We start from the raw sequence: 13376 nt of genomic DNA on the forward strand, positions 1-13376 counted from the left end.
ATGCTCGGATGAGTTCTGCAGTCCCTGGTACCCACAAGGGAGATCTTTCATCCCTGGAGACTGGTGGAGCTCAGAGAGGAGCCAGGCTCTGACAACAGGATGGTGTTTTGCTGCAAATCTCCCCTTGGGCAGGATGATTAAAGGAGGTTGTGAGCTGTACGGGAAACAGTTCATTTCTTTGCTGGATACTGGTTCAGGATGGAAGGGGCTCTGCTGCTGGCTGGAGAAAGGAAAAGATGCTTCTTTCCTTGCAGTGACTGAGGTCAGGGCTCAGTATTTTACACCTGAAGATTTGACTGTCGTGGTTGTGACACATCTCCGCACAGAGGAGGATCCACCCCCTGCGACGAAGTTGCAGCCTCCAGAGCTGCACATTCTTCCACTTCCAGAAGAGAAGCCACCACTGAGTATTCCTCCTCCCATGCCACAACTGCCTCCAATGATGCTTCCTCCTCCGACCGCACACACTCCTCCTCCCGTGCCACTGCCGGCTCCAAAGCCACCAGCTCTGCCTCCAGCAATGGTGGTTCTGCCTACCACAGCTGCAAGAGAAGGACAGACTCACTGCACGTCAAGTGACAGCCTGGGAATCCTCAAGCAACCCAGGGTAAAAGCCGTTCTGCAGAGAGGACGATGTACAGATACTTACAGACATTGACGTTGGACGGGTTATCTCCACAGAGCCTGTGTAGGGAGAGGAACACAAGTTGTAAATCTCAGAAAATAGAAAGCAATTGAACTCCATGCAATTTCCCAAGTGCTCCTTTCATGTTCTGTTTCAATTAACATCCATCAAAACCACTGAGAAATATTCCCTGTGGGGACCTCATTTCTATTTTGGGCTTAAAAACTTGGGAAAAATAATGAAAGTAAATCAGATTAAATGCATTGTGGGAGATGATTAAACCTCAGTCTATCCCAAGGAGAGACAGTACCTTGGTCATGCCAACCTGACAGCAGATCTCACCTGTTCTCCTCTCCCTCCAGCAGCTTCCTGTACATGGCAATCTCAACATCCAGGGCAATCTTGACGTTCAGCACATCCTGGTACTCCTTCAGCAAGCGAGCCAGCTCCTCCTTGTCTTTCTGCAGGGCACATTCCAGCTCTTCCAGTTTCCTCCTGGCATCCTTGAGGGCCATCTCACCCCGCTCCTCAGCCTCAGCAATAGCTGTCTGCAGCTGATGGTTCTGTGAAAGAAAAAAGAAAAGCATTTTCTGAGTTCCCTTCTGCACACCCTCCACTGGAGCAGTCCTCAAGGCACAAACTGGGTGGAAAATAGGCAGGAACCATCAGTCTAACCAAAGGACCTGAATTTCAATGACTACATTTCCCTCACACCACCCAGTTCAGTCGTGGCCCAGCCTGATGCCATCACCCAACGAGATGCTGAGGAACCCCTACCTGCTTCTTCACGTTCTCAATCTCAGTCCGCAGCCTCTGGACGTTCCTGGTCAGCTCTTGGATCTCTATCTTGGTGTTGCGCAGGCTGTCCCCATGCCTTCCAGCAGTGCTCTGCAGCTCTTCATACTGATGGTATGGAGAGAAAAAAAACCCATCAGTGGCACAACCTACTCAGACCTCAGGCAGCTCCCTTGCTCTGTGGTAAGGGAGGCAGCAAACAGCAGAGACTGTTGCAGGTGCCTTGATGGCTTCCCAACTCACCCGGCTCTGGTACCAAGCCTCAGCTTCAGCTCTGCTGTTCTGTGCAATCTGCTCGTATTGACGCCTGACCTCCTCGATGATGCTGTCCAGATCCAGGTGACGGTTGTTGTCCATGGACACCACCACGGACAGGTCCCGGCTGATTGTCTGCATCTGAGCGAGCTCCTACAACCAAGATGTGAGTTAGCCTGACCATCTGAGGAGAGGAGAAACGAGCAGCAACTCCAAGCAGCCTCTCCAGACCCAATCCACATGGGCACGCAGTCCCACCTTAGAGTCTTTGGCCACCACACACCTCATAGCAACTGCAGCCAGCCCAGGGGAAGGGAGAGCTCTTACCTCCTCATATATGCACCTCAGGAAGTTGATTTCATCCGTCAGAGCTCCCACCTTGGCTTCCAACTCTACTTTAGTCATGTAGGCACAGTCCACATCCTAAAGGAAAGATGACACAGGTGGACAACAGCTTCATCCCATCCCACAAGAGCTGCTGGCAGACAGTGCCTCCTGTTGGAAGGTGCCCATCTTGATGCTGTCTCCTTCCAATATCTTTGCAGACAGTCCCCCCATACCTTCTCTCTCCTGTTGCCTCTGTGACTCACCTTCTTGAGCACCACAAACTCGTTCTCAGCAGCGGTGCGCCTGTTGATTTCTTCTTCATACCTGATGAATGGGACAAGACAAGATGAGTCTCTTGTACTGCTCATCAGTCAACCAGAGGAACCCCACTTCCCTCCATAGCAACTTCGGTCTCATTTCTACAGAGCTCCAGAGTAAAGGGAAGGCAGTTTGGAAATGTCCAAGCTGACTTAGCTCTCCTGTCTTGGTGGTCATTTCTTTCTCTGTCACTGCACTTACTTGGTTTTGTACTCCTCCATGTATTGCCGCATGTTCTGCAGTTCTGACTCCAGCTGTCCCCTCTGTCCCAGGAGAGACTCTACCCTCCTCCTCAGGTTCTGGATGTAATTTTCAAAGATGACATCAAGGTTCTTCCTTGGCCCTGAAGGGCCTTGCTGTTGGAGGAGTTCCCACTTGGTGGAGAGGACCTTGTTCTGTTGCTCCAGGAAGCGGACCTGAAAGCCCAGAGAGGGTATGTGAGATATTCACCCAGAAGACATCACACTACTCAAACCTTCTGCTTATTTGAGGGGCCAAGGGAATCATTTCCCAAATCCCAACAGGACCATGGGTAGTCAAAAGCCACTTTTCCAAGAGGAAGATTCCTCCCTTCTTTCTCCTTTTTTTTGCAATTATCCTTGAATTTCTCCTCTTTTCTCCTCCTACACTTCTGCTCTTTTTTTCTTTATCTCTTGGAATGATTACATTCCCAATTTACAGATTGTTGTAATTTCCACTTGCAAATTTTGACCCACATTAATTTGTAGAAGCATCAGATCATTTTTTACCTTCCAGTGAATGAAATCCCGTATGTCTCAGTATCAGAGAACATTCCTCTCACCACATACAAATCATATTCAATAACTATGTCATATATATAAAAATTATGAAGCACGTTTATAACCAGTGTTCTCCCAGTGCAGACAGTCTAAAGAATACTCATCTGCACTTGAACTGAAATAAGGAACAGCCAGGAATTAATTGATAGCTCATTCCTACATTCTAAGATCCTCAAGAAGAAACTATCCTTCAAAAAGGACAGACTTAAAGAACTGCTTCGGATAACTGAGTATATCATGATCACTTTGGCCTGACTGCACAGAGAACACTAGAGAGAAAAGCTAAGGAAGAACTTGGATCAACCAAACATAGAGAAAGTCCTTTGGTTTCTCTGCAGATGTAGAATTTTTACATTTCCTTAGGAGGACTCAATGAAACCACTACCAGCCTTCCAGACCTGCTAACACTCAGCCAAGAAGGACAGTATTTCCCTCTCCACAGCACAGAAAAGTTCCTCAGAGTCCCTATTCCCAAGCAAATAAAGTTCCAGCCTCTCACCTTGTCAATGAAAGAGGCAAACTGATTGTTAAGAGTCTTGATCTGTTCCTTCTCCTGGCACTTCACTTGTTGGATCTGAGGATCAATATCAACATGGACCGGCCGCAGGAGGGTTGGGTCAATCTGTACTGGCTGGATTCCTCCAGGGAACCCAGGACCACCTCTCACAGGACCACCAAAGCTGCCTATTCCTCCACCAATGACACCTCCTCCAATGCTGCCAAATCCTCCTCCACAGACTCCACCAAAGCCACCGATTCTACATCCGTATCCACCGCCATAAGAGCCACCCATGGAAATTCTTCCGCTGCCACCCAGGTTGTGGAGGCTCCTGCTGCTAAAACCTCCACAACGTCCATTGCCTCCAATTCCCCTGCATGTGGAGAACGAGCTATAGCTGATCCTGCTTCTGCCCCCATTTCCTCCAAAGCCACCACCGATGGCAGAGCAAGAGCTGTAGCCCCTTCTGCTTCCACCTCCAAAGCTTCTACAGATTGACTGCCGAGACATGGCTGTTTCTTCCAAGCAGAGTTGAGGAGAGCAGAAAGACCAATGGAGCTGTGCAGCTGAGGGATGAATGCGGAGAGAAGTGTGCAGAGTCTTCTCTGGCCCCACAGCTTCAGGCATTCCCTTTTATCTGTTTCTGGTGGTGGGCTGGGTCTACAAGGGCGTGAAGAGGAAACAAATTTACTGTCTTCATCAGCTTGGTGCGGTTAACAGATTTTCGCCAGATTGTTGACTCCACCCAGAAATACGCTTTGCAATGCAGAAGAGAATAAAAGAGCAAGAGCATTGAAACAGGTCTCAATGAGTAAGTGGACTCTCATATCTTTATGGCATCTGAAAAAATATGTTTTACAGTGATGTAGTCATGTTCTTCCCTCCTCTCACCTTTCTGTCTGTTCTTAATGACTTCGCAGTTTGTCTGGATTTGGATCTTTTGCACTGACACTCCATGTCAGTCAAGCATTTTGGTGAAAACTAACTAGAATGAGACTTTCACAATTTCCCCAAGCACACCCCAAATCTCCTTCTTAAGTGGAAAATTGCTGATGGCTTTCCAAGAGGCAGTTTCCCAGTGTAGGGCAAAAATACCACACATTAACATTTAACAACGGTCAGCATTTCTTTTTTATCCGGAAAGGAGGTGCTTGGTTCCTTTCCTAAGAGCATCGGTTGGGTTGGGTGTGCCTTCTTCTAGGACACATGCCTGCGAGATGTGTCTCCCAGAGTCTGAGATAACCAGGTACCGAGACTCTGAGCACTAGAGCGGAATGAGCAAAGGAACAAGGATGTCCAAGCTCCTTCCTTGTGCTTTTCAGATGGCCACAGGGATTGCCGAACCTGCAGAGGACTGAAAGGACGCTTCGGACACTAGATGTGGTAATGATGACTGAAGACAGAGAAAGGCAGGCAGGGATAACAGTAACTTGTTAAAATAGTCATTTTTTTTTTACTTAAGTTGGTAGGAAAATGGTCAGGCTGAGTTCATCATACTTGATCATTTTAAAATAAGGAGCAACTAAAAGGTAGAAGAAGCTCTGATGCTTTCTCAAGTAATAACAGTTAAAGTATTGCTACATATGAAGTGTGCTTCAAGAGGTATGGCATCTTTGCCCACAACTTTGCCCACAGTAAATTTGGGGTGGGGGAGAGGAGGGGTGCTGATGAAAATCACTTCAGCAAAATGTATTTTTAAGACAACAGCTGCTGCTTCAAACTAGAAAAAAATAATCTTTCATTTCGCACACAAGCTGTCTGCTATGAAGTAGGAAGTTCACCTGAAAGACATCTTTCAGGTATCTTCTGGGTTTCATTAATCAAATATATATTTTAGGTACATGTCTGAAAATTAAGAAAAAAAACCAATATTTTCCTAGGGCTTAGTTCCTGAAAATCATCAAAAAATCAAGGGAAATATATTTTAAAGCCTTGTGAGCATTTCAGCAGTCCAATATTATACTACATTTAAGATTCCAAAGTGGAATATAGATGTGTGTTTGAATTTTCACAATCACCAAGACTTGTGCAACTAAATGTTGGAGGTATCGCTAGTATCAGCCTGCAGCCACAGACACTTCAAAGCCTTTGAAAAACCAGAGAATCACTTTCAAAAGCCACGAGTGAAATCAGAAACATAAATGCCATTGACTGTCACTGAGATGGAGGCTGCCGGACACCACAGTCTCTTCACAGAACAGGGAGTAGGGGAGTGGAGAATGTTACCCTTGAGGGACTGAAGTCGTGGTTGGCCAAGGGCTATTGTGCCCTTGAGGGACTGAAGTCATGGTTGGCCAAGGGCTATTTTACCCTTGAGGGACACAAGCCATAGTTGGCCAAGGGTTATCCAGATGTGTGCAGCCTGCCCTCTGCGACAGGCTGCAGCTGGAGAATGGGCAGCCATCTCTACAGCAGGGAGGGGACACCTTCCCTTTCAAAAGCAGCTTGAATGAAGAAGGTCTTATTTCTCAGTTGTTACCTCCAAGATGGAGACTTAAGTTCTCCAGGTCATTCTGCAGTCCAGTGCACCCGCTCATGAAGAGCAGTCCCAGGGAGGTGTAGGGTAGCTCAGTTTTTGGTTAGAGAAAACAGGTCCTCTCTTCTCATGGCCTCCCTCCAGATTGCCAAACGCACGGTAGCTGCCTTTCTCGGTAGGCAGCATGACTTGGTTGTACCATCCCACATGGCAGCTCCATGACGAGGGGAAGATCTGTTAAGTCAGCCGAATGCCTGGATGCTGACCACATTCAGCTCATGCAGATAAGACGCCCAGGTTGAGTCACTCTGACGTCTTCAGACAAGATGTGAAGATTATACCAAACCTGGAGTCACTTCAGCCTCCTCCAGGTAAAACTCGATAGACAGCCGTTCCTTCAGATCTCTTACGCAAGGAGCTGCGCACAGCAAAATCATCAACACTAGGCAAAATGTAAACTCTGCAGAAAACATAGATGGAGACCAAGCCAGGCTGCAGCTTTGCATCTCACACAGCAAATAGATTCTTGCCCGAAACTCCAGAGGCAGCACAGAGGAGGATGTCGCAATGACTCCTCACAACAACGCCATGTTTCAGAATTTAAAGCTGAGAAGAAGCGTAGTCCTAAGACTGAGAACGAAAACAGGTGACTCTTGCCCCAAACCAAACCCAAACCCAAAGTGCTTTTGGCACAGCCCCGGCTTCTCAGAGGCATTGGCTTCTCATCATCTTCTGTTTGGACCAAACCCAGCCACATTCCCCATCTCTAGCACACTTCTTTTGGGCTTCAAAGCAAGTAGAAGTCCCTCTTCTGAGAGCCCTGTAACCATTCCCCGCTGCCTTGCCTAGACCTCTTCCTAGGTCTGCAGCTTCCTGACCTGCTACGGGGACACTGGCAGCTCACAACAGGTTGTTGTGGGACTCCTGAACCACTACTGAAAGTGGTTTCTGTCTCTTTGATCTCTTCTTGTGATGGAGGAACTGAAGCACAGATCAAACACAACAAAATTCTTCTCCCTTACCCCTCCTGGAGCTAGACCAAATCTCTCCCACTTGCTCTCAATGTAAAGAAAAGACACTGGGGGGGTCTTGTCCAACTTTTCAAGGGAGCTGATGGGTACCTGAGCCCATGGGTTTGGGATGAATAATGCCTTCCCAGCCCTTCGTGTTCCCACTGGTCTTCAATGAAGGAGAGGATGAGCTGTTGTTTCTCAAGTACTCCTGATGTTTGTAGGGTGCCGAGCTGTGCAGCTACTTGTACACCAGAGGGTAAGTGCTTGGCCAACATCCATATCCATGCTTAGAGGCAGCTGTAAAGCTGCCCTCCCACCTCTGCCCACAAGACTCCTACCATTGCCACCTTCACCTACCACAAAGCCAAGTCCACTCCAAGGCAGGAAACTCAGATGAACTGACAACAGCAGACTGGTTTGATGTCTGCTCCCTCCCTGCTGCAGCCGATTTCCATCATCAATCAATGTGTTTGGGTCTCTACTGGTTTTCCCACTATGCACTGGCAGTGTTCCTGCACAAATCCCATAACTTTCTTCTTGTGATTTCAGCACACCCTATTCACAGCTTCCTCCTGCCCTAAAAATTTAAAATACAAGAGAGTGATTCATAGATCAGCAGCAATTTTGTGTCACCAGACCACTCTGGTAAGATGTAACATGGGCAACAGGGCACTGAGTGCCTTAGTTTGCATAAAAGCTGGGCTCCTAAATACTGGCACGGGGTAGCCCATAGCCTCCTCATTGATTCGGAAGGTGCTGGACCCCTCTGTGCTGGAGGTTTCCAGACACAACAAATGAAGACGTCTGCTGTGGTAATGACTATACATGTTCCAAGGATGGGGCTATATCAGGACCTGCCCAAAAATTTAGCAGCTTCCTGTGTTTCTCTCGTTTGGGCTCCCAGTGCTCCTGCCTGATCACAATTACTGCACACTGTGTGAGCTGAGCATCCAGAACCCCACCAGTCTAGGTATGGTCTTGTGCTTTCAGGCTCTGCAATGACCGATAAGGGTCAAGAGGCATCACTCATGCTTGGACACATGCTTGGCTCTCTCCACACACCCATTCAGTGCCCTCAAAGCACAGTCACCACACATTGAACAGAAGAACAACCCACGCCTCCCACCAAGTTGCTTCCCCAACAGCTAAAACCACCTTGCCTAGAAGTGGCTTCCAAAGCAATGACACAAAGACATCGTGAATGTTCTCTGCAATTTATTGAGAATGGCAACATCCCAAGGAAGTAGGACATACCACAAACAGAAGAGGAAGTGAGGTGGGGACAGTACAGCTTGTTCCATGTCACAGGGGGCCTGGTACTGAAGAGCAAGATTTGTTCTCCTTAGAAAAAGTCCACATGTGTTTGAGGTGTTACGGGGTGTCATGGAGAAGAAGGACAAGTGGAACTGGAAGCCACAGGTGCAGAGAGAGCTCCTGCTTGCAGCACACCTGTGGCTACCAGGTGAGCAAATCTGCCCAGGTACTCCACCCTGGGGCAGTTCATCCCCCTGGCCAAGAAGATGCTCCCTCCCCAGCTCTGCCAAGGGACGAGTCCCGCTTGCCCCACATCTACCCTGACCCCAAAGGCTAGTGAATGGAAGCAGCAGGATGTACTACATGCAGAAGCGCCCCAGGGATACGGCCATTGAGGAAGGGAGATGAGGACAGAGGAGGAAAGAGTTTTATACACGTTTGCCAGGAGGCAGCCAGAAATGTACAGCCCAGCAAGGAAGGCAGAGCGTTTCCCTCCTGTAAATCAGCTCTCCAGGCTGGGTATCCACGAGTGAGACTTTTCTTTGCTCTGATGGTTATTTCATCACTGGGCTTGGGGCTAGCGAGAGCTCGCCAGGGCTGTTCGGGGTACATGGCATTGGCATGAGAGCCCCTTGATGGGTCGGAGACGGGTAGATGAGCTTGTACATGATGGGCCATGAGGGACACAGTTCATTTCCTTGCGGGATGCTGGAGCTGGATTTAAGGAGGCTGGGCTGCTGCCGGGAGAAGAGAGGACATGCTTCTTTCCTTTCTCAGTCTGGCTTCGGGGCTCAGAATCTCACTCCTGAAGATTTGACGGAGGTGGTCGTGACACATCTCCGTACGGAGGAAGATCCCCCTCCAGAGCTGAAGTTGCCACCTCCAGAGCCGCACATCCTTCCGCTTCCAGAGGAGAACCCACCGCTGTACATTCCTCCTCCCATTCCACAGCTGCCGCCCATGCTTCCTCCTCCAAAGCTTCCTCCTACTCCACATACGCCTCCTCCCATTCCTCCTCCCATGCCGCTGCCGCCTCCGAATCCTCCTCCCATGCTGCTTCCACCTCCGAAGCCTCCTCCCATGCCGCTTCCACCTCCGAAGCCTCCTCCCATGCCTCCTCTGCCTCCAGTGATGGTGGTCCTGCCTACCACAGCTGGAAGAGAAGCACAGGTTACATACCCATTGTCCACTGGCAGGCTGTATCTCCAAAAAGACATGGTCTGCTGTTGCCTCATGAGGAAACAAATGCAAATACTTACAGACGTTGACGTTGGACATGCCGTCATTGCACAGCCTGTGAGGGAAAACAGGACCAGTTAATCCTATGGGAGGTCCAGATTTCTTCAGCTGAGAATTTCCTGTTTTTTACACAGTAGATATTCCCTGCTCTTTCTGTATTTCCCAATTATTCTTTAAATCAAATGAGCAACCTTGAACTTAAGAGTCTTATAAGAAACACTGAAGACAAATTTAAGGCTAAGAATTAGAGCATGAGTGATACAAAATTTATCTTTAGAGTGCACCCAGAGATTTTACCCATGCATAGTATAATCTGTCAAGAATTTGGTCAACTAAATACAAAGAAAGAGAAGTACCTGTTCTCCTCTCCTTCCAGCAGCTTCCTGTACATGGCAATCTCAACATCCAGGGCAATCTTGATGTTCAGCAGCTCCTGGTACTCCTTCAGCAAGCGAGCCAGCTCCTCCTTGTCTTTCTGCAGGGCACATTCCAGCTCTTCCAGTTTCCTCCTGGCATCCTTGAGGGCCATCTCACCCCGCTCCTCAGCCTCAGCAATAGCTGCCTGCAGCTGCTGGTTCTGTAAAAGAAAAAAGAAAAGCGTTTTCTGAGTTCCCTTCTGCACACCCTCCACTGGAGCAGTCCTCAAGGCACAAACTGGGTGGAAAATAGGCAGGAACCATCAGTCTAACCAAAGGACCTGAATTTCAATGACTACGTTTCCCTCACACTATCCTTAGCACATCACCCAGTTCAGTCGTGGCCCAGCCTGATGCCATCACCCAACAAGATGCTGAGGAACCCCTACCTGCTTCTTCACGTTCTCAATCTCAGTCCGCAGCCTCTGGATGTTCCTGGTCAGCTCTTGGATCTCTATCTTGGTGTTGCGCAGGCTGTCCCCATGCCTTCCAGCAGTGTTCTGCAGCTCTTCATACTGATGGTATGGAGAAAAAGCAACCCATCAGCGGCACAACCTACCCAGACCTCAGGCAGCTCCCTTGCTCTGTGGCAAGGAAGGCAGCGAAGAGCAGAGACTGTTGCAGGTGCCGTGACGGCTTCCCAACTCACCCGGCTCTGGTACCAAGCCTCAGCTTCAGCCCGGCTGCTCTGAGCAATCTGCTCGTACTGACGCCTGACCTCCTCGATGATGCTGTCCAGATCCAGGTGACGGTTGTTGTCCATGGACACCACCACGGACAGGTCCCGGCTGATTGTCTGCATCTGAGCGAGCTCCTACAACCAAGACGTGAGTTAGCCTGACCATCTGAGGAGGGGAGAAATGAGCAGCAACTCCAAGCAGCCTCTCCAGACCCAATCCACATGGGCAGCCAGTCCCACCTCAGAGTCTTTGGCCACCACACACCTCATAGCAACTGCATCCAGCCCAGGGGAAGGGAGAGCTCTTACCTCCTCATATATGCACCTCAGGAAGTTGATTTCATCCGTCAGAGCTCCCACCTTGGCTTCCAACTCTACTTTAGTCATGTAGGCACAGTCCACATCCTAAAGGAAAGATGACACAGGTGGACAACGGCTTCATCCCATCCCACAAGAGCTGCTGGCAGCCAGTGCCTCCTGTTGGAAGCTGCCCATCTTGATGCTGTCTCCTTCCAATATCTTTGCAGACAGTCCCCCCATACCTCCTCTCTCCTGGTTCCTCTGTGACTCACCTTCTTGAGCACCACAAACTCGTTCTCAGCAGCGGTGCGCCTGTTGATTTCTTCTTCATACCTGATGAATGGGACAAGACAAGATGAGTCTCTTGGGCTGCTCATCAGTCAACCAGAGGAACCCCACTTCCCTCCATAACAACTTTGGTCTCATTTCTACAGAGCTCCAGAGCAAAGGGAAGGCAGCTTGGAAATGTCCAAGCTGACTTAGGTCTCCTGTCTGGGTGGTCATTTCTTTCTCAGTCTGTCACTGCACTTACTTGGTTTTGTACTCCTCCACGTATTGCCGCATGTTCTGCAGTTCTGACTCCAGCTGTCCCCTCTGTCCCAGGAGAGAGTCTAGCTTCCTCCTCAGGTTCTGGATGTAATTTTCAAAGATGACATCAAGGTTCTTCCTTGGCCCTGAAGGGCCTTGCTGTTGGAGGAGCTCCCACTTGGTGGAGAGGACCTTGTTCTGTTGCTCCAGGAAGCGGACCTGAAAGCCCAGAGAGGGTGTGTGAGATATTCACCCAGGAGACACCACACTACTCAAACCTTCTGCTTATTTGGGGGGCCAAGGGAATCATTTCCCAAATCCCCAACTATGGCTCCTTCAAACATCCGAGCTCCTGAAAAGCATGACAAGCATTATTAAATTTTGAGTCATCCTGAACTTCTCACTTCGTGACAAAAAGATGTTTCCAATAGAAAACGACATCCCTATTTTCCACAGCATCAGTTTTGGACATTGATGTTGTCTTTGCAGTAATGAAGTCAAGAAAACAATGATTTTTTTCATCTAACTGCACATAAATTCTTCTATGGGAGATTCTGTGTTTCTTTGCTTTCTCTTTGAAGTGAACATAATCCAAGAGTTTTGGAAAGGTATTTAACACTCAAGTTTATGGAATCAGTTCCTTGAAAAGAAAGTTTCATCAAAAAGAGAAACACAGTAATGAGAAATTAAGACAACTAAATACACGATGATGACTTTACCCTGGATCACTCGAAATTAGGCTGAAGAGATGACTAGGGAAGAGAATCTGCAGAATATCCTGCAGATGTTCTCTTTAACCTTCCATTTGCGTGAAAACCTTGTCTATTGTTCGGTATTACTTAATAAGACCTTAATAATAACTTGCTACTGGGGCATCAGCCTTGCAAACTTTAACAAGTACTTGTTGGCAAGAAAAAATATTCCCTTTCCACACCACAGGAAAGTCATTTAAAAAGCCCACCTCCAAACAAGCACGGTCCTAAATGCTCACCTTATCGATGAAGGAGGCAAACTGATTGTTAAGAGTCTTAATCTGCTCCTTCTCCTGGTTTTTCACTTGTTGGATTTGGGGGTCAATCTCAACATGGACCGGCCGCAGGAGGTTCGGGTCAACTTGCACCGGTTGGATGCCTCCAGGGAAGCCAGGGCCACCAAAGCCACCCATTCCTCCACCGCCCATTCCTCCAACACCCATTCCTCCGCCAAAGCCACCTATTCCACCACCGCCCATTCCTCCACCAAAGCCACCCATTCCTCCGCCAAAGCCACCCATTCCTCCTCCATAGCCTCCACCAAAGCCACCCATTCTGCCTCCGTATCCTCCACCGCCATAGCATCCACCCACAGTAATTCTTCTGCTGCCACCCATGTTATGGAGGCTTCTGCTGCTATACCCTCCACAATGTCCACCTCCTCCACCTCCCCTGGATGAGGAGTATGAACTGTAACTGATCCTGCTTCTGCCGCCTCCTCCTCCAAAGCCACCACCGATGGCAGAGCAAGAGCTGTAGCCCCTTTTACTCCCGCCTCCAAAGCTTCTGCAGACAGACTGCCGAGACATGGCTGTTTCTTCTGAGCAGAGTCAAAATCAAGAAGAGCAGAAAGACCAACGGAGCTGTGCTGGTGAGGGATGAATGCGGAGAGAAGTGTGTAGAGTCTTCTCTGGCTCCACAGCTTCAGGCACTCCCTTTTATCCACTTCTGGAGGTGGGCTGGGACAGCATGGGTGTGAAGGTGGAAACCAATTTATTATTTTCATCAGCATGGTGGTGTTGACAGATTCTCAGTTGAGCTTTACCATATTTGGGCCTGCCTAGAAACACACCCTGCAATATAGAAGTGAATAAAAGAAC

The 13376-nt window shown here is 48.7% G+C and overlaps 2 protein-coding genes across 2 annotated transcripts; both read right to left on the bottom strand.

The window, feature by feature from the left end:
- Positions 1-270: 270 nt before the first annotated feature.
- LOC137669031 (keratin, type II cytoskeletal 6A-like) lies at positions 271-4129 on the bottom strand. Its single transcript, XM_068410895.1, has 9 exons — positions 3620-4129; positions 2522-2736; positions 2266-2326; positions 2003-2098; positions 1664-1828; positions 1403-1528; positions 968-1188; positions 650-684; positions 271-542 (listed from the first exon to the last, which is right to left on the bottom strand). Exons 1-9 carry the CDS (start codon positions 4127-4129, stop codon positions 271-273), a joined length of 1701 nt encoding a protein of 566 aa, XP_068266996.1.
- A 5024-nt stretch (positions 4130-9153) lies between these two features.
- On the bottom strand, positions 9154-13085 carry LOC137669028 (keratin, type II cytoskeletal 5-like). Its single transcript, XM_068410892.1, has 9 exons — positions 12516-13085; positions 11529-11743; positions 11269-11329; positions 11006-11101; positions 10667-10831; positions 10407-10532; positions 9958-10178; positions 9622-9656; positions 9154-9515 (listed from the first exon to the last, which is right to left on the bottom strand). Exons 1-9 carry the CDS (start codon positions 13083-13085, stop codon positions 9154-9156), a joined length of 1851 nt encoding a protein of 616 aa, XP_068266993.1.
- Between the last annotated feature and the right edge of the window lie 291 nt (positions 13086-13376).

This window comes from Nyctibius grandis, chromosome 11 (genome assembly GCF_013368605.1).
Source record: "Nyctibius grandis isolate bNycGra1 chromosome 11, bNycGra1.pri, whole genome shotgun sequence".
Taxonomy (NCBI): Eukaryota; Metazoa; Chordata; class Aves; order Nyctibiiformes; family Nyctibiidae; genus Nyctibius; species Nyctibius grandis.